This window comes from Ornithorhynchus anatinus, chromosome 4 (assembly GCF_004115215.2).
Source record: "Ornithorhynchus anatinus isolate Pmale09 chromosome 4, mOrnAna1.pri.v4, whole genome shotgun sequence".
Lineage (NCBI taxonomy): Eukaryota > Metazoa > Chordata > Mammalia > Monotremata > Ornithorhynchidae > Ornithorhynchus > Ornithorhynchus anatinus.
Window position 1 is genome coordinate 27,747,996 of NC_041731.1, and position 27,159 is coordinate 27,775,154.

The 27,159-nt window shown below is 44.6% G+C and overlaps 1 protein-coding gene across 2 annotated transcripts in view; it reads right to left on the reverse strand.

Annotated features, from left to right (window-relative positions):
• ASTN2 (astrotactin 2) overlaps positions 1-27,159 on the reverse strand; it is an 869,558-nt gene that overhangs the window by 57,040 nt on the left and 785,359 nt on the right. For both annotated transcript variants that reach the window (XM_029062728.2, XM_029062730.2), the window contains one exon: positions 25,366-25,507. In XM_029062728.2, coding sequence (XP_028918561.1) covers positions 25,366-25,507 — 142 coding nt within the window. The remainder of the gene's footprint in view (positions 1-25,365; positions 25,508-27,159) is intronic.

The window sequence follows — 27,159 nt, forward strand, 5'->3', positions numbered from 1 at the left end:
ACTCTAGAGCCATAGAAAGCAAAATCATAGAACTAAAAATAAACAAGTGCAAATTAATCCAAGTGAAGAACGTGTGCATTCATTAAGGTGAATGAACCTAAGTGCTTAGGACAGCAGTTAGATGGATTGGACCAGAGAAGGTGAAGTTGGATTGGAAATGCCTTTGACAGAGGCATTTGACAGAGGGATTTCAAGAGGCCTTTGAAGAAGGATAGAGTTATAGTATAGTAGATTTTAAGAGGGAGGGAATTCTAGGAAATAGGAGGAGTGATAGCAAGGGGTCAGAGGTGAGAAAGAGTCAAAAATGAGATACAGTAAGAGGATTAGGTAGCTTAAGAGGAAGGAAATATCCTTACTGAAATAATACACGTCACAAATCCTATCTTCAAGGAGTTCGCAATGTAATTGTCCCACCTCCAATGACCCAATCACCTTTTACCTTCCAAGCTGAGGCAGGCCACTTTGAGCCTACGTGTTTGAGCTGCCTAGAATGCCCAGAGTGAGTGCCCAGAAACCTACTTCTAGCTCACTTCCCAGTTTGTTTAAATAACAGTAGGTGAAAATCCATTTGAACTGCCACCATTCGATCTTCCCACAGAAATTGTTCTACCGGAACAATTCCAACATGAACCAGCATGACCCATTGGAAAGAATCCAGGCCTGGGAGTAAGTGTTCCGGAATTTTAAACCTGTCTTTGTCACTTGTCTGCAGTGTGTGTCCTTGGGCACGTAACTTCTGGAGGACTATGCTATTGACTATGCTATTTCTCAGTTACCTCATGCATAAAATGGGGATAATACCTGTTCTCCCTTCCTCTTAGACTGTGAGCCCTAGGTAACAGAAGGACTGTGTCAAACTTGCTGAGGAAGTATATCTACCCCAGCACTTACTACAGTGTTTGACACACATCAGACCCTTAACAAATGTTGACCATGATTACCTCCCTGCCTCCGATCTCTCCCCTCTCTAGCCCATACTTCATTCTGCAGCTGAAATCACTCTCCTAAAAAAAAAAGGTCAGTCCATATCTTCTCACTCCTCAAAAACCTCCAGTGGTTGCCCATCCACCTCTACCTGCATCAAACAGAAACTCTTTACCATCAGCTTTAAGCAGGATGGCAGGATGAACAAGAGAAAGACCATGAGTAAAATGGGGGCATATTAAAACAGAAAATCCATACAGATGGCAAGGGAGGACAGTAGAATTGGTTAAAGAACTTTTGTCCAAATAAGCCAATTCTGATGAAGTATTTTGAGGCTTGTATGTATTTGGCTATTACTATTTCACATCCACTCTCAGTAGTTTCTCTCAAACATGGCTTCTAAATTCTTTTAAAATGATATTAAATAAAAGCCAATGTCCAAAACACACTCTTAAATAACCTAATAATTTAGGCAATTGAATCTTTGGTTGTTACTTTTAAGCAAGTACCATACAGGGCCATCACCTAAAAGTTTTTCTTGTAATAAGGATGGGCAAGATGTGAATAATAATAGCCTCTGCTTTTCTCCTTTCTTTTATTTTCACTCTCCCACTGAATATTGTGGCCAAGAGCAGTGCCTTTGGAAGGTTCCTCAGAATGCTATCTTCCAGAGAGTCCACTGCTACCCATGATTCATTGGGATAAAGTTGGATTCTTCCTCTCAGGCCACTGTTAGTGGAGATTTCAAGGCAATCCACTGGGATGGAAGAGAGCCAGTTATTCTTTCTAGAGTCTGCTCAGCAGGGAGAAGGAAAGGAGGACAGGATTAGCTCAGTAAGTCTGGCTCAGCCTTCAGATTCCCTCAATAAGATGGCAGAAGATAAACTAAAACAATTGCAGTCCTCTCATGGTAAGTTTCATATTCAAGCATCTCTTGCTCTAAATATCTCTTTCTATTTATATGAAGGACATTTTTAGGGGGTTTTGTCAAGCAGACAGGAAAGAAAAAGCCGCACAAGGCACAATTCTGACAACAAAGCACAGAGGTTGATTATGCATGGGGCCTTTTGCGGCACTTGCTGCACAAGCCAGCATATAATTGGTTTCAAAACAAAGGAGGGAGCAAGGAGGCCTGGGAGATAAAGGGATAGCTGCAGGACCAAGCGGCTTCCCAAGTGCCGGATCAGGGCTGTCGCCTTCGCATTGAGAACTGGCCAAAACTCGGAAGCCGGGCTGACTCAGCCTAGAGCTGGAGGCCCAGCTAGAAATGGGCTGGTGTCGGGTGGATTTAGTAGATGGATGTCTTTGCCTCAAAAATGGCCAGTGGAATGGGAGTCAGGGCAGATTCTTTCCTCTGCTAGATTGAAGAGGGAGGAACTGGGAGCTGTTTGGACTTTTTCTTCCTTGAAATCACAGAGGATTTTTTTCCCATGGGGACATGCCTGGTTGTTGATGCCTGATTTGGAGAACAGCTGATTTTTCCTCATTGTTCCCTCCCTACCTCCCTCAAATACTTAGGTTAAAACACACTCAGCCAACTTCCCTCTTTTTTTAAATGGTATCTGTTCAGTGCTATGTTCCAGGCAGTCTACTAAGTGCTGGGGTAGATACAAGCTAATCAGGTTGGACACAGTCCCCGTCCCACATGGCGCTCACAGTCTTAATCCCCATTTTAAAGATGAGGCAGCAGAGACACAGAGACATGAAGTGACTTGCCCAAGATCACACAGCAGACAATTGGAGGAGTCAGGATTAAAACCCAGGTCCTTATGAATATCCTTCCTTGAAATTCCCATCCTGCTCCTTTAATAATTTGATGCCCAGGAAGGCACCAGGCCACAGTGATACCTCTACTGTTGGCTGAGATTCCTGGCAACAGAGACTGGCCCCTATTTCATTCCTGCCTCTCTAGAACTCTCAGTCCCTCCATAATTCACATACAAAAAGAAAGCTTCCATTCTGAATGGAGATTTAAGGTCAAAGCCTCTAACATAGAGGGGCATCGGGAGTGGATGTGGAGGCCAGGTTCTGGATGGAGAAGGGACTGAGGAAAAGAAGTCACTGACCAGGTGGCTCTACTCGGGGTTCAAGAGGGAAGGAATGTACTAGGAGACGTGGAAAACAAACTGGGCTTTCTTAATAAGCATCCTGGGCCCCAGCACTGTTGCTCTGGAGATCCATTGATAGCTGGAGTGAACTCAGGAGCAGATTCCTGGAAACTCTGACAGGAATGCACCCAGTGGTAGGTAGAGGAGTGACACAGTGGCCAATGGGTGGATAAGAGGGGAAGGAGTCAGGTTGACACAGTGGCCAATGGGTGGATAAGAGGGGAAGGAGTCAGAGTGGAGGAGGATTCCAGCTCTGGTCATGGTGAACCATTCACCCATGGTTCTTGGTGAATGCCCACTGCTCTGAACACCTGCCCTGAACATCAGGTCCCTGGGATTGACCAAGGACTTAGCTTCCAAGAAACTGCTCAGCTTGGGCTGTTTCCATAAAGGGAAAAAAATGTTAATTGCAGAATAACTTTTGGCTTTGTGGGAAACTGTGCAGAGTTTCATTTTTCTCCTCCTAAAAGAAACCATATTGCCGTAATCAATTCATCTCATTCCTGAAAAGAATGGAGAAAGAGAGAAGAAAGAAGAAAACCATAAACTAGCTTTTAGAATAAGTAAGCAGAGAGTTTTGGAATAGGTAAGCTTGGTGCTGGTGGATAGAACTCTGGAGAGGGAGTTAGGGACTGGGATTTGGGCAGACGCTCCCTGAGCATATCAGTAATTCTCTCGATCTATCAGTCTGTCCCTCCATAAAGCAAGTTTTATAAGACCTGTCCATCAGTAGTATTTATTGAGCGCTTACTATGTGCAGAGCACTGTACTAAGCGCTTGGAATGAACAAGTCGGCAACAGATAGAGGCAGTCCTGCCGTTTGATAGGCTTACAGTCTAATTGGGGGAGACAGACAGACAAGAACAATGGGAATAAATAGAGTCAAGGGGAAGAACATCTCGTAAAAACAATGGCAACAAAATAGAATCAAAGGCAACTAAATAGAATCAAGTCCATGACCTACCCTATATTGTCGCATCACATTGGAAGAGGGAGAGAAAAATGTTTGTATGGACATTAGATTGGAGCCATAAGAGGGAAGCCATTTTTCCAGGGTAGAAGACCCAGCCTTTATCTCTTCACCTGAACACCCTTGGAGAGCTGTCCATCCCAGGACTGGTGGTACTGTAGTTGCTACATTACCAACTCCAGATCCATTTTTTTAATTGTTTGAGGCCCTCCAGAGAGAGTGAACACTGGGCTCCCCACTTAAAAAAGCATTATGAAAATATATCAACCATAAAGAGGCAGAAGGAGAGCCCCTCTGAGCCCTCCAGGTCAAGGTCTGGTCTTAAACCAAGCTGCAGGGAGGCAACACGCCAACACCACCTTTGATAAAGACTCGTTCACTAGGAATGTTGGAAAACATCTGTGTTTTGGCAGCACTCCCTGCTTCCCAACCTGGGCTGGGAGGAGGATGTCTAGGAGAGGGGTTGCTCCACTTTGGCCTCCAAAATAATCATGTAAACAGACTAGATACATTTGTCTTAGAAACCTTGAATTGTGAGGATGAAGAGCCTGGTTAGAAATGTATGGCAGGGGCATCTGGCCCTGATAAAAGGCCATAGCAGAACCTGGGAAGGGGCAGTCAAGACGTAATGTTTTGCGTAATTGAGAGATTAGAAGGGCATATATTTTTTTTTCATGAAAGAGAAAAAGAAATAAGTGTCCCAGGAGAGATAAGGCCCAATGGGACTTGGTGTGCCTGGGTTGTGTTCACATGGTTGTTACAAAAAAAAAAAAGTTGCAGGTGTCAGCTGGAACTGAGCTGCTGCCTTCTCTAGTCTTTGAGACTGTTCTCAAGTCAGGCGGCAGGAGATTTTGGATCTCTAATGTAGTGGGGTGCAGAAAGGAAGGACAGCTTTCCCCAGAAAATGGCCTAAACAGCCCTTAAAGGTGGTGTAGTTGAGTTGAAAATAAATATGGTTCTGTTCTATAGTTCCAATGGAAAGATATGGAAGAAGCAGCATGGCCTATTGGAAACTTCACTGGCACTTAGAGGCCGTGGGTTCTAATCCCAGCTCTGCCATTCGTCTGGTCTGTGACCTTGGACAAGTCCCTTACCTTCTCTGTGCCTCAATTCTCTCACATGTAAAATGAGGATTCAGTACCTGTTCTTACTCTTATTTAGACTGTGAGCCCCCTGTGGATGGTGGAAACCTAATTATCTGGAATTTACCCCAGCATTTGTTACAGCCCTTGGCACATACTAAGTGCTTAACAATTTATTATTACTATTATTATTTTTGTGTCTATCCCTCCGATTACTCCCAGTAATCCCAGTTTTTCGAAATCTCTATCAAATATCTGCTTAAAGCATTTTGCCACTCATGTCCTTATGCTTCTTGTATATATCAATCGGTGGTATTTATTGGGCACTTACTATATTCAGAGAACTGTACTAAGTGCTTGGGAGAGTACAATACAACAAATTTAGCAGATATATTCCCTGCCCCAAATGAGCTTACATATCTCAGCAATGGGGGTTCGGTGGGTCTTTATGTTTATATCACTGGGCATCTGTCCCACCTCCCCATCAGAATGGGGGCCCCTTTTGGGCAGGGTCATGGTCTTTGCTTCCAGTTTAACGCTCCACACCTAGCATGAACTATGCCACAGTCAATAGCATTGACTGACTTATGGATGGACTGACACTTTAGCATAGCAGCCTTTGGGGAAATTGCCTCCTATAGAGAATACAGAGGTGGATATAGGCTGTCTGGATCTTTTTTTCTTTCCTAGAAACCCTGAAAGCTTTGAGATTCTGGAGAGCAACCAAGTGCATGACCAGTGAAGCTGAGCTATTATTTATGAATTCCCAAAGGTGATGTTTTCAAATAGAAATTCCACCTGGGATTTGAGTGGATTCTAGGGTTGATGGGGAAGGAATGAGATAACAGGAGAAGATCTACTTGGTAGTCAGCTTTTGACTCCAAAGTGTTACTTCTGGGCCCCCGGGCCATTTCAGAGTCCCCTGTCTTCCCGCAGGACAAATGTGCCTCTCTCCTCCCCCCACCCCCTCACCTCACCAGACATCGTATTTTTTCCCAGTTCTTAGTACAGTGTTCTGTTGTACTATTTTGGAAGTCCAGGTCATCCTGGGATGTCCTCAGGGAATCTGATTTAGGCTTGCCCAATCAACCATAAATCAATCAATAGTATTTACTGAGTGCTTACTCTGTGCAGACCACTAAACTAAGCTCTTGAGAGAATACAATACTGTTAGTAGACATTCTTCCTGCCTTCAAGGAGCTTACAATTTTGGTGGAGTGAAAGACACTAAAAAAAAGAATCAGGTAAAGGGAAGCAATAGAATAGAAAGAGGGGTACACAAATGCAAAGGAATTGGGGCATGAGTAGCCAAGTGCTTAGGTGGCTCCCAGCTCAGTGATGGCTGAGAACTGTCAGGAGAATCAGTTCATAGGGATCAAGCCAGGATCTCTCCTAGCCAAACATCAGTGGAGTTCCAGTCTAATTCAGCTATCCTGGCAGCTCCTTATCTGAGACACAGAGTCTGTGCTCCCCGAATTGCTACCCAAATAACATAAGGCAGCCATATTGCCTGACTTTATCATTGACACTTAGGCCCTCCACACTGCCATATTTCCATTTGTGTCCCTCCCCAATCTGAGCCTCTCTTTTAATCTTCCTGAGGACCCTTGTAACTGCCCTCACCCTCTAACTCAAGAGAAGTTTCAATCCTCAATTGTATCTGGGATGAGAGTTTAAAGCCAAAGGTAGACTGGAAGCAAAAGAAGTCACCCCCAACAGTCCCCACAGTGGAGGGACCTGTCATCAACCTTCATTCAGAAATGAAGTGCTTCTGGCAGGGCTGGCTTTAAGGTGGCATGTCCTGTGAGGCAACATTCCAAGGTCTCTCCATCTACAGCACCTGCAACCAGTGGCATTAGAGAAGCAGCATGGACTAGTGGAAAGATCACAGGCCTGGAAGATAAAGGCCCTGGGTTCTAATACCGGCTCTGCAACATACCTGCTGTAGGATCTTGGGCAAGTCACTTAACCTCCCTGTGCCTCAGTTCCCTCACATGCAAAATGGGAATTCAATACTTGTTCTTCTTCCTTCTGAAACTTTGAGCCCCATGTGGGACCTGATTATTTTGTGACTATCCATAGAGTGCTTGGCACATAGTAAGCACTTAACAAAATACCATTATTATCATTATTATTATTATTATTCAAGGAGAGTTGTATGACACCAAAATGTTATGCCACTTGAGCAGCCAAGCAGGGAGCTTATTTTGGAGCCCCTGATATTTTTTCTTGGCCACTTGGTCCAGTCACAGGCAGCATCTGACTTTGTGCTGGGCCCTGGATGAATGGGGTAGATGCCAGGCCTGGAGGAAAAGGAAAAGGGAGTAGAAACTCTAAAGGATGAGGTGATTTGAGGGCCAGTGAGCTGTATTGACATTTCCCTACCCCAAAACAGCATAATCAGCTTCCAGGCTAAGCATCTGCAGAATCCAGCAGTTGCCAAACTGGGGGCTCAGAAGAAGGAGCACCATTCACTCCTTGACTAGAAAACTGTTGCATGAAGCTGCATGCAGCTCCTGCTCTATGCAGCTCAGCCTGGAAGGAGGCAACCATGGTGTCCCTTCTGGAACTGGGCAGAGCGCCCATCCACACTTCTTGGTCCAAGCAATCTCTGACTCCCAGCCTCAATGAAGCTTGTTGGCTGACTTTACACCACTTGGCCCTCTTCCCTGTGCCACCCTCTGCCATCAGCCCCCCACCCGCTCCTTGGCCCATTGAATTACCCCACACGAGGAGGTGCAAATGAATAGGTGAAGAGGGGGAGAACCTGGCAATTCCTTGGTAATTTAATATATACAAAAATATACATAATAAAGGAAATCAGTACCTACTAAAATCAATGAATTAAACCTTTGCAGCAACTGCCTATTTCAAGGAAAACCAGAGGAGGTGTTATGGAAGGGAGGAAGGGTTAGAGTAATTCTCAAGGCCTTGGACATAGAGTAGCCATCTCCATCACTCTAGAGTTAGGGGGAGTGGCTCTGGCCAATCTAAACTTTGAGTCAAATTGGGTAGGCTGAATATAGCTGTTGACCACATTAGCAACATCAGAAGGTGAGGGGGTTGTATCAGGGATTCTTTGCACACAAGACAGCCAAGTCATCAAGGTTTGGCATTGACACAGTCTGAAGATATCCTAAGCAGAGGTTGATTTGGTATGGTGAGGAAACAAGCTGCTAGACCCAGATGACTTCCACCCTGAAGAGACTGTGTACCTCTTTTACTGCATGTGCCATACATACTGTACATACTGCCATACATACATACTTTTACTGTATGGGTCTGATTCCCAGTCAAAGCCCTGGCTTACCATAGAAGCAAGAAGGTCTTTTTGACCTTTTTTTTGATCATAGTGTCTGTGCAAAATTTAAGTCCTGGGAAATGTTTGGAATTAATCAATCAATGGCATTTATTTAACCTTTTTGTGTGCAGAGCACTGCACTAAGTACTCTGTTCTAAGAAGAGTTGGTAACCACATTCCCTGCCCACAGCGAGCTTACAATCTAGGGGACAAGCTTATACCCTAGAGGGATGATGGCTAGATCTTCCCTAACCACGAGATGGGTGTTCAAGAGGACAAACATGACACTATTTCACCAATACTTTGGTGCTACGGTTAGAGACAGAGTCCTGGGCTGGATGGCCATGGGGCTGATCCAGAAATGGTTTTGCTTATAGACCTCTGTTGCCTTCAGCCAAATAATATGTGGAGATAATGTTTTGTGTTTTCCAGTGATTTCAAAGCTCTTCAACAGTGTTTCCTCAGAGCATTTACTCCACCTTTAAGAAGTATATAAGGAGAATCAGGGATCAGGGGTCAGGGAATGTGTCCACCAAACCTATTACACTATATTCTCCTTAGGACTTAGTATAGTGCTCTGCACACAGACAGCACTCAATAAATACCAATGATTGAGTACTACTAAAAATGAAGACAAGTTGATAGATTGCTTATGAAGTCTTCTCGGATACTTGGATGGATGTTATGACTACAATACCATAGACAGTAAAAGGATAAAAGGAAAAACCTCCTTCAAGGGTTGGCAGTGCCCTAAAAAAGTTTAAGATGTTGCTTTAAGATGTTGCTTCTGCTCATTCTGTATCCATTTAGAAGCCAATAACATCCCTCTATTTGTTTATCTTGTAGCTCTTGGGTCTCTCTCTCTCTCTCTCTCTGTGTCTTTCTCCTGTTACACTGAGAAGATAAGATTAAGAATGATCTATTTAATGGCATTCAGTTACTACACACTTGCGAGTGAAAATAATCAGAGTTAGACAAACGATAAGGGTGAGAGAAGTTGAAAAAGAGAGAGCAGTGAGACCAATACAGAGTGGCCACCAATCAACCTATCAACAGGCAAGACAGCTAAGAACATTTTTTTTAATCTGTTAACATTTTCCCGAAAGAAATAAGAACTCTTTCTTTGGCTGGATGTTGTGTCTTATAAAACTCTCTGAAAACACAACCTCTTCCAATCTCCCCTCAGTGCTGGCCTCAAATACATGAATGCAAATAAGTTCTGACCTGACTGGGGGTAGGGAGAATGGCTGCCAGGAGCTTTATAACAAAAACGCAAGGAATGTTATTTCATTCCTGGCAACCTGGGGAACAGAGAAAGGAAAATCATGGAGTGAAGAAGTGGCGGGAGGGGGGAAGAGAGAGAGAGAGAGAGAGAGAGAGAGAGAGAGAGAGAGAATGTGTGTGTGTCATTATAGTGAGGGGGGAAGGAACTACTAGATTTACAAGGTGGTTTGTTTCTATATGTGTCATACTCCCTCCAAGTATGGATGAGAAACTTCTCCAATATCTCCAGTCTTTTTTTGAAGAGGTGCATTACTTGGATTATCACTGTAGGGTACACAATACACCAAGGACCATGGAAGAGCATGAATAAGATAATTACAGGTTCAGATGGCTTGCAAAGGATGAGAAACAATCAGTAATGTGGTGGGGGTGGGGATTGGGGGTGTTGGGGTTGGGGGGAAGAGGGAGATGAAGAAGAGGGATATTCAAAAGGACCAACCAGAAAGGAGAAGTCAATGAGAATCTATGACCAGTCACCATTTTCATTGGTTATGAAACAGGCAGGGCTATGACTGAGCTGCAGCCAAGAAACTCTACTGTGCTTAGTACAATCCTCTGCACACAGTAAATACTCAATACATTCCACTGATTGATTAATGAATCGGCTACATGGATGCTATGACCTAAGACACCAGAATACTGCAATGGACTTGAAAATGAATTGCTGGTGTAGGTGGGAGCGGTCCCTGCAGGAAGAGAAAGAGGTAGGCAGCAAATAGTGGAAGAAATATGAGGGGATTCTAACTTAAAACATCATCAGTGATGCTCTCTATACCTCCCTAGTGCTTTAACAGAGACAATCTTAGAGCAACCAAAGTTCACTCTGATGTTCCACCCTGAGTGTGTTGTTGGAAGTCCATGGAGACTCTTGGGGAAGATTTCAGGCCCTTGTTTCACCCCATATTTCAAAGGTTTGCAGCATCCTTGAGAAGGAATTGCCTCTGATGTCAAGCAGGGCCCCAGGGCGTGGCCAGGAACTGCCACCCCTAGGTTAGGGCCAACAAGAGTCAATGGCTAATGAGGGTCAGGCTGTGGAGTTCCTCTCAGCCCTTAATACTCCACTCACCGTAAAAGGTCATACTTTTGGGAGTGTGGATGCTCTTTTACCCCCAAGTTTGAGTTCCCTGTATCCTCTAGTTTTCTCTTCCCAGTGTTGGCCCCACAGGTGGTTCTCCAGCATCTCACTCACCTTAAGGGCTGAAGTGCCTCAGGGGCCAACAGTGGGAGGAGAAAACCAGAGGACACAGAGAACTCAAGCTTGGGGGTAACAGAACATCCACACTCCCTGAAGTTTGGTCTTGTATGGTGAGGGGAGTATTAAGGGCTGAGAGGAACCCCAAAGCCTGACCTTCATTGGCCATTGGCTCTTGTCACCAAACTGCTTCTTGGATAATCATTCAATGATATTTATTGAGCACTTACTGTGTATAGGACACTGTAAAAACACTAGGGAGAGGCCAATTTAACAAAGTTGGTTGACATGATCCCTGCCCTGACTCTTTACCTCAGTGAAGTCACCACCTCACAGAACACTGGTCCTCTTATGATTTTTTTTTTAGATCATGACTTTTGGAGCCCCCACTATATAGAATTCCCTGCACAGAAGGATCATCCAGGCTCTAGGAAACTGGAAATTACAATACTCCAAATTTCATTATGGTATAGACAACCAGCACAGAATCTGAAAGCCCAGCTAAGGCAAAAGCAGACTTTCCCTGACTGACTCAGAAATCCCATATTGGATTGGAGAAATCTGACTGTTGAATGGCTGCCATAGCTCTTATTTTCTCTTTCCTTTCCTTTGGTGTGTGGATGGGCTGTGGCCAAGCTTTTACCTGCACCAGCTGGGAACAGACGAGGGGGACCATATGCTCAATGGTACCCCCTCTACTCAAACAGTCCTCAAGAGGAGTGAACATCCAAGCAAACAGATTTCTTTGGGAGAAACTCAGGCCCACCAAGGAAAACAGCCCATTCACACACAGCCATCAACATGCTTGGCTCATGACTCACATAGACTCATATGAACACCCAGAGGGACACACCCTTCCATGATCTCTCAGCTGAGGGCATGTCTGCATGGGCCACACATGTACTTTGGAAAGAAAGTTCCAGAAGAAAATTGCCCACATCTTCCCAGAACAAGGTTCATTCTGAGCTTTTTCTCCACATGCGTTTGATGATTGAGCATATTATCAAAGTTCATAATTCAGTGATTGCGGGTATGCCTATTTTGGCCATTCCACCTGTTGGATGAAGAGCATTTCAGAATTTTGCATCTCTGAGCTCTTGTCCCACAGTTGTCTACTTGGCTACAAATAAGTCCCTAGAGTCTGGTGGTTAGGGAAGAGGAGAAAGGGCAGAGCCACCAAAAGATGGTCCCTTGACTTCCCTTTTTCTGCTTTAAATTCCCTTCATTTGTTGACCAATACAGAGTCTGTTTCTCTGTATTGGGATCACAGACCCCAAACTCAGAAGACAGCAAAATATGAGTTTAGGTCAGTGAGCCACCGAGGTGAGATCATCTGCTCTGGCTAGGGACTTGTTCACCCACAGCAGCTAGAAGGACCTGTTGAATAGACAGTTGCTCTCTAAGAAGCCAGCCTGGAAGGATTCCTGATGATTTCCATATTATTTCCAGTAAATTCTGTGCTGATTCTTGGCACAAACACCGGAAATGAATAGGGTAGGTTAGGAATGTAAATAAAGGGAAACATTGGGATTTAATCTAATATATAATTATAGTATCCATGGCGGTGGCAATGGCAGCTGCTGCTTGCTGCTGCTCTGCTTCTGCAAGGCACTTCAAAGGGTGATCCACCCAGGGGCCAGAGATGGGGAGGCATTTGGAATAGTAGGAGAAGGGTTATTGGACATCTTGCTGAATGCCTCTCACAAATCTTGCTTAGCCTCCCAGTCTCTCTGTCTCTTCACAACAATCCACTTTTTTTTTCTCTCCAGAGAAACCAGTCTTTACTGAAGAAATGCAGAGATGTCCAAGAGGGAGGGAACAGCTGGCTGAATATGGCAATGAAATGTTTGGGCTTTTCTGGGGACAGTGAGTATGGAGAGGAGAATTATTTGGAGGTCATCCTTAATGCAGTCACCTCTTGGAAATCTGTGAATGGATTGTCCATTTTGTGCATTATCTGTGAAGGACTTTTCCCAGATGTGAGCCTGCAATCCTTCTGACCTTCTCCTATTCTACAAGACTCTCTGCCCACAGCTTCAGCATTCCAGTTACACCCCTTCCTAGCTGCATCGCTTAAACAGATCCTCAGTTAGACTCACCTGCCATACCAATGATCCAAAATTCACAAACCCCCAAATACCACCTTTGTTGAATCATCCATTGTTTCTTCTTATCTGTGTCACTTCTCCCTTCTAGAACATAAGTAATTGAGTATTGACTAGAGAAGGAAAGGACTCTAAAACTCTGATTTAGTGGCCCAAAGACACCAAAATGCCATCTTCATATCACTCTGTTGCTACAAGTACTTGAAAAGAGAGACCTGGCAATTCCCTGAAATCTTGGGTGACATAACAGATCAGCAGATCACCCTTCCAAGGGGGTAACTAAACCCCCTTGGCCATGATGTACCCAGTTTTGACAGACAAAGCAAGCTTCATTCCTTCACCCATGGATTCTGTCTGGCTTGAACCAGGTTTGACATACTGTTAAAGAAGCGTTGCCTCCCCAGGGTTATTTGTGCTATGACTGTTTTCTAAAACAGTGACAGACACAAGTCTTCAGATTCTGCATTAAGTCTTCTTGAAAGATGGAAGGAAAAGTGCAACTGGAAGCAGCACTCCAGCAACAGAGAGGCCTGAAACAGTGACCTTGGGGCTACCTTTCTCACGTTATTAATCCTCTTTATTACGGAGTAAATATCTCATTTTCTTAACCATAGAGCTATTCTCTAGTCAGAAGAATAGCAGATTGGAAGCCACAGGAAATCACTTCCACTTAGTTAAAGGTAGGTGCTTCTCTGGTGGTGTTGTTTTGAATTACTGAATGCATAGAAACACAAGTCTAAGGACTGGGAGAGTGCTTTCCAGCACCCCTCTGATCAAAGAAAGGACATGTGACTGGTGATTAGAATATAGCATTGTCTACTTGCAGTAGGTAACTCGAAAGGGAGGTGGGCAAGAGTGGGGAGGGAAAATTGAGCATCCAGCTTCTGGCAAAGCTGCTGAAATTGGTTGGCACTGAAGGGACCCAGAAGAAGCAGAAATTGACCTGATCAATCAGACAAAAAGCAAAATTTCAGCTGAATTGCCAGTTCCCAGGGGGCCTGGGGTGGCTCTTACTTTAGAATCTTCCAAGGATTTCACACCCTCCTGTCAAAAACAAAACAAAAGAAACAAACAAGAAAATTCAATTTAAAAATGATTCTAAGCCCATGTATTTGTTTTGCTACATTGGGGTGAGTTTAGGACAGAAAATTAGCCTCTATTTTCACTTTTCTGACTTCTCTCAGGCTGTGGTACTATTTAACATTACATAGATGGAGGCTATTAAAATGAAATTATCTCTTGGAGATATGATCAGGGATGTGTGTGTGTGTGTGTGTGTGTGAGCATGAGCACTCGCTCTTAAACAGACATAGGAGAATGTCTCTGTAAGCACTTGGAAGCATATATGCAGGCCTCTGAAAGTTTGCGGGGTCAAACATTCTTTGCCAGTGGGAGTAAATGTGCTCATTTGCATATTGGTGCAAACTGGATTTCAGTCAACTGTACTTCAAAGACCAAGAAAGAAAAGTGGAACATCTCTCTTGAGTGTTTAAAGGTGTGGCTTCTGTATTAGACCTCAAGTGTACCTACTAAGAGCTCAGGGGAATGGGGAAAGCAGAAGAAGCTGAGGGTTGCAATGTCTTTCCCCCATATCCATCCTCCCCTCAGGAGAGGCACCAGAGGGCCTACTGGAATGTTTCAGGCTAAGACACCTTGGAACACCTCCAGCCCTCAAGACTTTATCTAGTTTCACTGGCCTGGAGGGTTCAGCACCTTCAAAATTTAGGCAATCCTGAAATCCATTTTTTCCCTGCACGGCAGGTTTGGAGGTGTCAGGAGACATGGCGGGTGTTGCTGACACTGTTTTCTTACTTAAACCTGCTGTTATTGAGTGACTTGATATTTATAAAGAGAATAATTATACACAAGGGTATTTGTGTAGCATGTATTTGTCCTCACTGGGATATGAAAGCAAAATTATGTGGATTGCCAAAAGGAGAGGGGGTAAGGGAGAGAGAATGAGAATCAGCAAATAGGAGAGAGGGGAGAGAGTCTTGAAGGGAGAAAAAAAGGATGAATGTGGTAAAGGGAAAATCAGAGTGGGGGGGAGCAAGCAAAACAGTGTAGCAGGAACACGTAATAAAGGAAATAACAAAGCTGAATGAAACCATTCAAAAATGCTTGATTTTAAGAAAATGTCTCTTGACTTTAGACGAATGGGCAAGTGCAGCCCAGGTGAGAGCAGACACCTGTATTTTATTAGAAGGAAGTTACTAGAAAAATCTTTAGGTTTTCCAGACCCTGGCATTTTTTCAAAGTAATCTCCTCCCCAAGGATACTAATATAATCAATTTTAAAAAGGAATTGTTTAAAAATTATTAAGAGCAAGTAATTTCACTACATTCCCTGACCCAGCACAAGAAATGTGTAATAAAGGTCTTCTCCTTGCTCAGAGTCAGTCAACATATTTAACAGAAGGAGAAAACGGAGGCAGGGAAAGTATTAATCAAGATATTTAAAAGTTGACAGTCGATTTGCCAGCTCTCAGCTTCAACGGCTTTTGTGGTCCCATAAAAGGTTTCATTACTCACTACAAAATGTGTTTTAATTATTTCAGCTGCTGACATTTGGTCCCTTGAGTTCCTTTCTTTCCTTTTCCTTTTCAAGTGGGCTCCCAAAGTCCTGTCTTCTCAACCCTCCATGCGGTTTCTGGCTGTATGACTCTTTGGCTTTCCATCCCCCTCAGATGCCCATTGTCATGGGGAGGGAAAGGATAAGGAAAGGAGTAGGGGGAGAGAGGTGAGGCAACACCCTGGTTCTTGAAACAGTGCCAATACCTTTGGGATTCTCTTTCCCCAGAGCTCTGTTGGAGTTGTGTGGGCAATTGGATAAAAGTCATAGGAGAAGAAATCATGCTCCTACTACTGGTGGGCCTAAATTAAACATGGAAACCTGGAGGTTTTCTCTTCCGACCACACTGGAGGCACCTTGGTGATTGGTGTGGGATAAAGTCAGGGAAGCAGCCTGAGGCTTCCTACTGCAATGTTGGCTGGCTCTGAAACCCCTAAAATATAAGACAGCAACAAGTGACTGAGAGAATATTCTCTTCACTAATCTGAATTTCTTGGCATTGATCGGCATATAACGAGAAAACTAAAAAAGCTGAGCCCTCACCTCCTAAGCACTTGGCTACTGCTCTCTTCTCCCCACAAAACACTTATATACATTCCTTTATACTTAGTTTCTTTCCCTATCCATAATTTATTTTGGTGTCCATCTCTTCACACTAGATTGTAAGCCCTTGAGGGGATGAATCATCTTTACTTGTGCTACTATGCTCTCCCAAATGCTTACTATAGAGTTTTGTACAGGGTAATTGCTTGATAAATTCTATGACTTGGTTGATGGAGAAGTCTGTATAAAAATAAAACTCAATTTTGGTTTGCTGTGAAAAACACATGGGATTCACATATAACAGACAGCCAGGGGTGTGTAGAGGCATCTTATGGAGAAAGATGTGGAAACAGAAGGGGAGAGACCATCACTGTGTCTGAAAGTGATACAGAGACCAAGAGAGACATGGACATAGCAAGGGAAGAGGAGATAAAGGCAAAGTGCAAGGAAAAAAAGGAATATTTCATGTTTTCTCCCTACATTAAAACAAAACACACAAACACGTCCTCAGGCCTAAATTAGCAAAAAGTTGTTGCTCAGTGTCTTCATGGACATTTCAGTAACAATGTGCTGATGAGGTGCAATAGAAGGAAGAAATGGTGAATGACTATTTCCATAACAGTACCTGAGGGCAAATAGGACAGTAAGAATAGTCCTTTGTGCAGTAATACTAATGATAATAACTGTGGTATTTGTTCAGCACTTACTATGGGCTAAGAACTGTGCTAAGTGCTAGGGTAAACACTAGATCATCGGATCAGATATGGTGCCTGTCCCCATGAGGTTCAAGGTCTTAGCAGGAAATAATAATGTTGGTATTTGTTAAGCACTTACTATGTGCAGAGCACTGTTCTAAGCGCTGGGTTAAACACAGGGTCATCAGGTTGTCCCACGTGAGGCTCACAGTCTTCATCCCCATTTTCCAGATGAGGGAACTGAGGCACAGAGAAGTTAAGTGACTTGCCCACAGTTACACAGCTGACAAGTGGCAGAGCCGGAATTCGAACCCATGACCTCTGACTCCCAAGCCCGGGCTCTTTCCACTGAGCCACGCTACTTCTCTGAGAGGAGCAGGTATTCAATCTTCATTTTACAGATGAGAAAACTGAGGCACAGTCACGGAGGAAGTGAGTGGAAGAGTCGGGTGTGCCCCTCAGGTCCCTTTACTCCCAGTCCCGGGGCATTCCAGTGGATCACACTGCTTTTATACCACAAAATACACATTAGGGCACAAATTTCAAAATTCACCAATCTTGCAAAACTGAAAAAGATCATCTTGAGAAGTTCAATGACAGAAAAGCCAAAGATACTGAAGGGGAGCAGATGCTCATGGAAGCAGAGATTCAGACAATGCCAAGGCTGTCCTTTTTTCTTGCCTACCTGCTAGCCACTGCTACTATTCAAACTCAGATTGTTTTCATTAATAATATTCCACCTTGCTGCGGTGAGCTGGATACAATAGTATAGTATTTATTGAGCGCTTACTACATGCAGAGCACTGTACTAAGCGCTTGGAATGAACAAGTAGCTAACAGATAGAGACAGTCCCTGCCATTTGACGGGCTTACAGTCTAATCGGGGGAGACGGACAGACGAGAACAATGGCAATAAATAGAGTCAAGGGGAAGAACATCTCGTAAAAACAATGGCAACTAAATAGAATCAAGGCGATGTACAATTCATTAACAAAATAAATAGGGTAATGGAAATATATACAGTTGAGCAGACGAGTACAGTGCTGAGGGGATGGGAAGGGAGAGGGGGAGGAGCAGAGGGAAAGGGAGAAAAGAGGGTTTAGCTGCAGAGAGGTAAAGGGGGGTGGTAGAGGGAGTAGAGGGAGAAGAGGAGCTCAGTCTGGGAAGGCCTCTTGGAGGAGATGAGTTTTAAGTAGGGTTTTGAAGAGGGGAAGAGAATCAGTTTGGCGGAGGTGAGGAGGGAGGGCGTTCCAGGACCGCGGGAGGTCGTGGCCCAGGGGTCGACGGCGGGATAGGCGAGACCAAGGGACGGTGAGGAGGTGGGCGGCAGAGGAGCGGAGCGTGCGGGGTGGGCGGTAGAAAAAGAGAAGGTAGGAGAGGTAGGAAGGGGCAAGGTGATGGAGAGCCTTGAAGCCTAGAGTGAGGAGTTTTTGGAGCAGAGGTTGATAGGCAACCACTGGAGTTGTTCAAGAAGGGGAGTGACATGCCCAGATCGTTTCTGCAGGAAGATGAGCCGGGCAGCGGAGTGAAGAATAGACTGGAGCGGGCCAAGAGAGGAGGAAGGGAGGTCAGAGAGAAGGCTGACACAGTAGTCTAGCCGGGATATAACGAGAGCCTGTAGCAGTAAGGTAGCCGTTTGGGTGGAGAGGAAAGGGCGGATCTTGGCGATATTGTAAAGGTGAAACCGGCAGGTCTTGGTAACCGATAGGATGTGTGGGGTGAACGAGAGAGACAAGTCAAGGATGACACCGAGATTGCGGGCCCGAGAGACGGGAAGGATGGTCGTGCCATCCACGGTGATAGAGAAGTCTGGGAGAGGACCGGGTTTGGGAGGGAAGATGAGGAGCTCAGTCTTGCTCATGTTGAGTTTTAGGTGGTGGGCACACATCCAGGTGGAGACGTCCTGGAGGCAGGAGGAGATGCGAGCCTGAAGGGAGGGGGAGAGGACAGGGGCAGAGATGTAGATCTGCGTGTCATCTGCGTAGAGATGGTAGTCAAAGCCGTGAAAGCGAATGAGTTCACCGAGGGAGTGAGTGTCAATGGAGAACAGAAGAGGGCCAAGAACTGACCCTTGAGGAACTCCAACAGTTAAAGGATGGGAGGGGGAGGAGGCGCCAGCGAAGGAGACCGAGAATGACCGGCCAGAGAGGTAAGAGGAGAACCAGGAGAGGACGGAGTCCGTGAAGCCAAGGTGAGATAAGGTATGGAGGAGGAGGGGATGGTCGACAGTGTCAAAGGCAGCTGAGAGGTCAAGGAGGATTAGAATGGAGTAGGAGCCATTGGATTTGGCTAGAAGGAGGTCATGGGTGACCTTAGAGAGAGCAGTCTTGGTAGAGTGGAGGGGACGGAAGCCAGATTGGAGCTGGATGGTGAGTGAGACTGGTAGTGCTACTTATGGAAGGATGTAAGAGGTGAGACCCAGCTAGGATAAGGAGTGGAAAGCCACCAAGTGAATGTGCTCTAAGAGCCACACTATGATATTAAAAGAGTCACAGATGACAAGTCACAATTAGGACCCTCTGGAATAGTTTGTGGAAAAATGATATTCCCCACCTCTCCCTAGGTCTTCAGAGATACATGCAGATGGGAGAGTCTCCAGGCCTGCACAGGCACATAAAACATGGGTGACAGAGGGGGAGGATGGAGAAGAATGGGGGAGGATGGAAGAGAATGGAGGAGAATGGTGGAAGATAGGGTAGAATGGGGGAGGAGGATGGAGGAAAAGGCAGGAGAGGATGGAGACAGATGGAGGAAAAAAGGGAAGGATGGGGGAAGATGATTTTTGTTTTGTTCTCATCCCTCTCACCCATTAACCATCCTTCGGGCTGGATCTCCCTCCCTCTTCACCTCTGTGACCATTACTCTTCAAAGGCATTCTGAAATCAAATCTCCCAAAGCCATCCATGAGCCATCTGCCAAAACACCACCCAAATCCCCACCCCTATTTCCATTTCCACAGCACTGTGCCCTCTAAGTACTTGGGTATTCACATTCCTTAGTGACATTTATGTACATGTCTTTATACTCGATTTCTTCTGCCTCTCTGTAGTTGATTTCAGTGTTTGTCTCCCCAGATACATGGTAAGGGATGAAGGTCAGGAATCACATCTACCATCTCTCCCTAGTGCTTAGTGTTCTGTAGACAGTAAGTCCTTAATAAATACTGTTGGTTGATTGATAATAGAGTCTCCTGCCAAGAACAATGGATGAGCTTAGGTCCTGAGACTTTAAAACTGAGAACTTAATAAATAATGATAATTATGGTACTTGTTAAAGCACTATGTGCCAAGCATTGTTCTAAGTGCTGGGTTGGACACAGTCCCTGTCCCACATTGGGCTCACACTCTTAATCCCCAGTTTTTACAGATGAGGTAACTGAGGTACAGAGAAGTGAAGTGACTCATCCAAGGTCATTCAGCAGACATGTGGCAGAGTTGGGATTAGAACCCAGGTCCTTCTGACTCCCAGGCCCCTGCTCAATCTACTAAGCCATGCTACTTCTTCAAGCCATGCTGAAAGGAGTCAATTCTAGGTTAATAGCTTTGCACAAGATGACTTGCACTGTCTCATCATTATCTTCTGGGGCACGAAATTCAACAAGCTAGTAGACAGGCAAGGTGTAGCACATCGTCAAGTACTAGTGAATGTTTTTAATGTTCAGGCCCCATTTATGTTTGAAGTGTCTACAGTGAAGAGCCAATGCCATGCCATAGGGTCATGACCTGGAGGATGGTTGCCCTGGTAGCCTCTGAGGTCTTTGCCGCTCAGTTAAAAACCATAAGCAGTGCCGTACTGGGTGAGAACAATGGTCTATTCAGCTCATCCTCTAAATACTAAAGAGACACACCAGTGGACTCTCAGAGGAATTGTGTTCTGGTTGTCCTCCTTTGACTCCCACCCTTAGGGATGAACCTTCCAAATATCCCTCACTTTTTCCTTTAGCAGCCAATTATGAAACCCTCATCCATGAATTTAACCACAAACCCTTCTTTAGTCCACTGGAATCTTCTGCCTGTGGAGAGGAAGTCCATAAAATCACTACCCTCTGTGTAAAGTGATTCCATTTATTCATCTACTACTGTCAAGTGTCAATGGGTGGCCTCTGCTTCTGCTGCTCTTATGGTGCTTGGTGAACAGAAAGTCTGCATGCCCTGTTCTCACCTACATAACAAGCTCATTTCCCCATGTGGTGAGGAGAGTTTTCAGTTAGAATCCTGCCATGTATGAAAGGGGAAAACAAGACTTCAAACTGACAACACTACAAGTCATAGGCATTATGGCTAGTTTAATATACAAGGCTAATCAAAAGGTTGAGTGATTTCTTAATTGTCATATAGTCAATAACAAAGAGAAAAAAATGCCTGTGTCCCTAAGCTAGCATTCACCTTAGTCCCTTTACCTCCAACTTATATGGCTTGTCTGATTGATTACATCATTTTAAAATTCTGACGTGTTTTCTAATCATCAACATTATGCTACAGTCACTTTGGGTGTAAAAGGGCTTTGAATGTGTAAACTCATTCGCTCTCACGGCTTCAACTACCATCTCTATGCAGATGACACACAAATCTACATCTCTGCCCCTGTCCTCTCCCCCTCGCTTCAGGCTCGTATCTCCTCCTGCCTCCAGGACGTCTCTACCTGGATGTCTGCCCGCCACCTAAAACTCAACATGTCCAAAACTGAGCTCCTTATCTTCCCTCCCAAGCCCTGTCCTCTTGCTGACTTCCCTAACACTGTGGATGGTACGACCATCCTTCCCATCTCTCAAGCCCGCAACCTCAGTGTCATCTTTGACTCTGCTCTCATTCACCCCACACATCCAATCAGTCACCAAGACCTGCCTGTCTCACCTTTATAATACCGCCAAGAATTGCCCTTTCCTCTCCACCCAAATGGCTATCTTACCAGTACAGGCTCTCATAATATCCTGGCTGGATTATTGTGTCAGCCTTCTCTCTGATCTCCCTTCCTCCTGTCTCTCCCCGCTCCAGTCTATTCTTCATTCCACTGCCTGGCTCATCTTCCTGCAGAAAAGCTCTGGGCATGTCACTCCCCTTCTTAAAAACCTCCAGTGATTGCCTATCAACCTCCACATGAAACAAAAGCTTCTCACTCTAGGCTACAAGGCTCTCCACCACCTTGCCCCCTCCTACCTCTCCTCCCTTCTCTCCTTCTACTGCCCACCCCGCACGCTCCGCTCCTCTGCCAACCGCCTCCTCGCCGTCCCCTGTTCTTGCCTATCTCGCCATCGACCTCTGGCCCACATCCTCCCTCGGTCCTGGAATGCCCTCCCCCCTCACCTCCATCAAACTAATTCTCTTCCCCTCTTCAAAGCCCTACTTAGAGCTCATCTCCTCCAAGAGGCCTTCCCAGGCTGAGCTTCCCCTTTTCCCTCTGCTCCCTCTGCTGTCCTCTACCCCCCCCTTCACCTCCCCTCAGCTAAGTGCCCTTCCCCCCTTTTCCCTCTGCTCCTCCCCCTCTCCCTTCCCCTCCCCTCAGCACTGTGCTTGTCCACTCATTCAATAGTATTTATTGAGCGCTTATATGTGCAGAGCACTGTACTAAGCGCTTGGAATGAACAAGTCGGCAACAGATAGAGACAGTCCCTGCCGTTTGACAGGCTTACAGTCTAATTGGGGGAGACAGACAGACAAGAACAATGGCAATAAATAGAGTCAAATATATTTTTAATTACCCCATTTATTTTGTTAATGAGATGTACATCACCTTGATTCTATTTATTGTTATTGTTTTAATGAGATGTACATCTCCTTGATTCTATTTATTGCTATTGTTTTTGTCTGTCTCCCCTGATTAGACTGTAAACCCATCAATGAGCAGGGACTGTCTCTTTCTGTTGCCGATTTGTACATTCCAAGAGCTTAGTACAGTGCTCTGCACATAGTAAGTGCTCAATAAATACTATTGAATGAATGAATGAATGAATGTAAAATTCTTGCTCCTAAAAGGCAGGGATTACGTCTACTAACTCTATTGCACTACATTCTCTCAAGCACTTAGAACAGTACTATGAACACAGTAAGCACTCAATAAATATCACTGATTGATTATGTACATTTTACAATAAGCCTTACCCCCTCCTGCCTACTTGCTTGTGGCCCCTGGTGGGAACATGAGTAGCAAAGCACAAATGCAATTAATTTCCTTCTTAGAGGTTTTTCAGTCTTCATGACAGGACCAAGGCTCATTCATTATTTTTGACAGGAAAAGTCATAAAAGTCTATGAGAGACGCAGCTTGGTCTAGTGGAAAGAACATGGATCTGAAATCCAGAAGACTTGGGTTCTAATATCAGCTCTGCTGCTTGCCTGCTGTGTGACCTTGGGCAACTCGCTTAATTTCTCTGTGCCTCAGTTTCCTTTTCTGTAAAATGGAGTTCAATACCTGTTTTCCCTTCTCCTTAGATTGAGCCCCATGAGGGATAGGAACTGTGTCCAACCTGATTATCTTGTATCTACCTGAGTACGTAATAGAGTACTTGGCACATATTAAGCATGTAACAATGATTACAATTATTATGAAAGGAATTAGACGCTTAGGCTGGAGAACAGCAGAATAAGGAGGGGAGTCATTACAGATTCCAAGAAGACGTTTTTTGCTGCAAGTTTTTCCTATGTTCACAGAAGATTTAATAGATAATAGCTTAAACTGCAGCAAGAATGTGATGTTAGATGTAATTAATCGACTGTCTGGATGAAAAGACACTGGAACTGGTTTCAAGCATTGTTGTGGAGTTTGTTTTAAAAAAGAATAGACACTCATCTGACTTGGATAGATTATCTATTCATATATGTGGAGGCAAGAGAAGCAGTGTGATCTAGTGGACAGAGCATAGGCCTGGAAATCAGGAGGCTGTCTGCTGTGTGACTTTGGGCAAGTCACTTAACTTCTCTGTACCTCAGTTATCACATCTGCAAAATGAGGATTAAAACTGTATAGCCCCAGTTAGGATAGGGACTATGTCCAGCCTGATTACCTTGTACCTACTCCAGAATTCAGTACAGTGTCTGGCACATAGTAAGTGCTAAACGAACACCATAAAAAAAAAAGAGGTTGGACCAAATTATTTCTTAAGGGTCCCTATCCTGTTCTTTGAGTCTATGATTCCTGAATCATTGATATGTCTTTCCAATATCTCTCTGGGTGAAAACATTAATGTTTTGTCTAAACTAGATAAACATAGAACAGTATTCTCAGTCCTTCCAGAACATGTGTTTTCACTCTGCATTTTGACGAAAGGGTAACAGCAGGATTAGGGAACTTTCTTCTGACACCAACCTGTCTGGAGGGAGCAGGGTGGGGTGTTAGAAGAAATGGTTTGTGCATGTGCACCAAATCAGAAATGGTGAGTACTATGAAACAAGGTTTCCTTAATCCCAGGGTTCTGAAAGAGCACAACTTCCACATTATAGGAGAACCTTGTGCACCTGTAGTAGCTCTGGGAGACTTGATGTTTTGAATACATACACTTCAATTGTTTGAAAAAAATCCTGAGGCATTCCCTAAAATTTCTGCCAATAGCATATCATATATATGTACAAAGCACAAAATATTTTTGAGTTTTTGTGCACACATTTTTGACTTTGCTCTCATAGAAGGAGCCAGAGTTCTCTTTGACACCAATTACACTAAAGAAAGATATTACAAGCTTGCTTTTCTCTACCCTTCCTCTCATTTGAAGCACTCCAACAAAGAAACAAACTCTAAAAGGCCAATTAGAAAGCAGTATTTGAAATTGTATTGGTAAATAAGGCCTCAAGTTGACAAAGGAGCAGTGGCCACTTCTTCTTTGGTCTAGTGGGTATAGGTTGGGCCTGGAAGTCAGAAGGACCTGAGTTCTAGTCCTGGCTCTGCCACTTGTCTGCTGGTTGACCTCGGGCAAGTCACTTCACTTTTCTGTGCCTCAGTTACCTCATCTGTAAAATGGGGATTAAGACTGTGAGCCCTATGTAGGACAGGGACTGTGTCAAATTTGCTTGTATCCACCCAAGCACTTAGTACAGTGCATGGTACATAGGAAGCACTTAAATAACACAATTATTTTTATTATTATTGTTACTGTTTGCCAGCAGATACATCATTCTGTATCCACCTGGGGCCCAGCTGAGTGAGAATTCTTGTTATGGGCAGGGGTGAGTGTTGGGGACCTGAAGAGAGGGGAGGGATGCACACATTGAGTTAGGAAATGGACACCATCAAGATGTGATAGATGAAATAGATGATGAAATAGATTAATCTTGGAAAAAAAAAATTCAGTCTCAGCATCAGTCATCATTCATGGGATGGACAAAAAAGGAAAGGCTCAAGAAATAATCTGCCTAATGCCTTGAATGGGAATAGCTAGGCAATAGAGGCATTTCTGGTCCTCTTACAAGAGGTCAGTACTCATTTCATTGCCTAAAAAACTTCCCCATTGAGAACTGCACTAAACTCTACCTCTCATGGCAGGCAGTCCAACACGCACAACATTCAGCTATTCCAGATGGAATTACTCATTTCCTCCCTCCCTGAAGCTGTATCTTCCTGTCTCTCTTCCTCCTTCTCCCCATGCTCTCATCATGTCTTACTTGTAGAGACCATCGGGTTCCAGGCACTTGAAAATGACAGAGTAGATGCTGATTTCCGGCACCTCTCCATGGCTTCTACCAGCTGCTACACAGGACGTCCCAAGGCCAGAAAGTAAGTCATCAGCAAAACTCAAAAATTCTCCTGCAGAAAACAAGAGAGGAAGGAGGTTATTGGGAGCAAAACTTTCTCAATTCATTCCTGGCATTTTAATACTACTGTGCAGTCCACTTAAAAATCAATCATGTTGACTGAATGCTGTGTGGAGAGCACTCTTCTAAGTACTTGGGAGAGAACTATATACCGATATAACAGACACATTCCCCTCCCACAACAAGCATCATCAACCTCAATCTGAGGGCAGCCTGTGGGCAGCTAAGCTGGCCCTCTAGTTCAGCTCTTGGAAAACTGAGGTGCTAAAGAGACACCATCACCCAACAGAGGCAGTAGCATCTAATGGTCAGTGGGCAGACTCACCTTCTTCTAATAATAAATGTGGTATATGTTAAGCACTTACTATATGCTAAGCGCTGTATTAATTGCTGGAGTAGATACAGGATAATCAGGTCCCACAAGGGGCTCACAGGGTAAGTAGGAGGAAGAATAGGTATTGAATCCCCATTTTAAGAATGAAGGAACTTAGGCACAGAAAAGTTAAATGACTTGCCCAAGGTCACATAGCAGGTTAGTGGCAGAGCCAAGACTAGAATCCAGACACCACCCTCTCAAACATCACCAGTGACCTCCTTCTAAACCGCCCCCTTAAACGTCACCAATGACCTCCTTGAGTATTCCAATGGCCTCTACTCCATCCTAATCCTCCTCAACCTCTCAGTTGCCTTTGACACTGTCGACCACCCCCTTCTCCTGGAAACGTTATCCAACCTCGGCTTCACTGAAACGATCTTCTGGTACTCCTCATAACTCTCTGGTCTCGCATTCTCCGTTTCTTTTGTAGGCTCCTCCTCTGCCTTCCACCCCCTAACTTTGGTGGTCCCTCAGGATTTAGTTCTGGATCCCCTTCTATTCTCCATCTACACCCACTCCCTTGGAGAACTCATTCGTTCACATGGCTTCAACTACCACCTCTATGTAGATGATACCCACATCTACATCTCCAGCCCTGATCTCATGCCCTCTCTGCAGTCTTGCATTTCATCCTGCTCTCAAGACATCTCTACTTGGAGGTCCTCCCATCACCTCAAGCTTAATATTTTGAAAATTGAACTTATCTTCCCACCCAAACCCTGTCCTCCCTCTAACTTTCCAATCACTGTAGATGGCACCACCATCCTTCCTGTCTTACAAGCCAGTAATCTTGGCTTTATCCTTGACTCTTCTCTCTCATTCAACCCACATATTCAATCCATCTCTAAATCCTGTCGATTCCACCTCTACAACATCGCTGAAATTCATCCCTTCTTCTCCATCCAAACTGCTACCACATCAATATTATCATATATCCTACTCCACCCTGATTACTATATCAGCCTCCTTGGTCACCTCCCTGCCTCCTGTCCCTCCCCATTACAGTCCATACTTCACTATGCTGCCAGATCATTTTTCCACAAAAGTGATCAGGCCATATTTCCCCACTCCTCAAGAAACTCCAATGGTTGCCCATCCACCCCTTCATCAAACAAAAACTCATCACTACTGACTTTAAAGCACTCAATCATCTTGCCCCCTTCTACCTCACAAACCAGCCTGCACATTTCACTTCTCTAATGCTAAGCTTCTCACTGTACCTCGATCTCGTCTCTCTCACCTATGTCCTACCTCTGGCCTGGAATGGC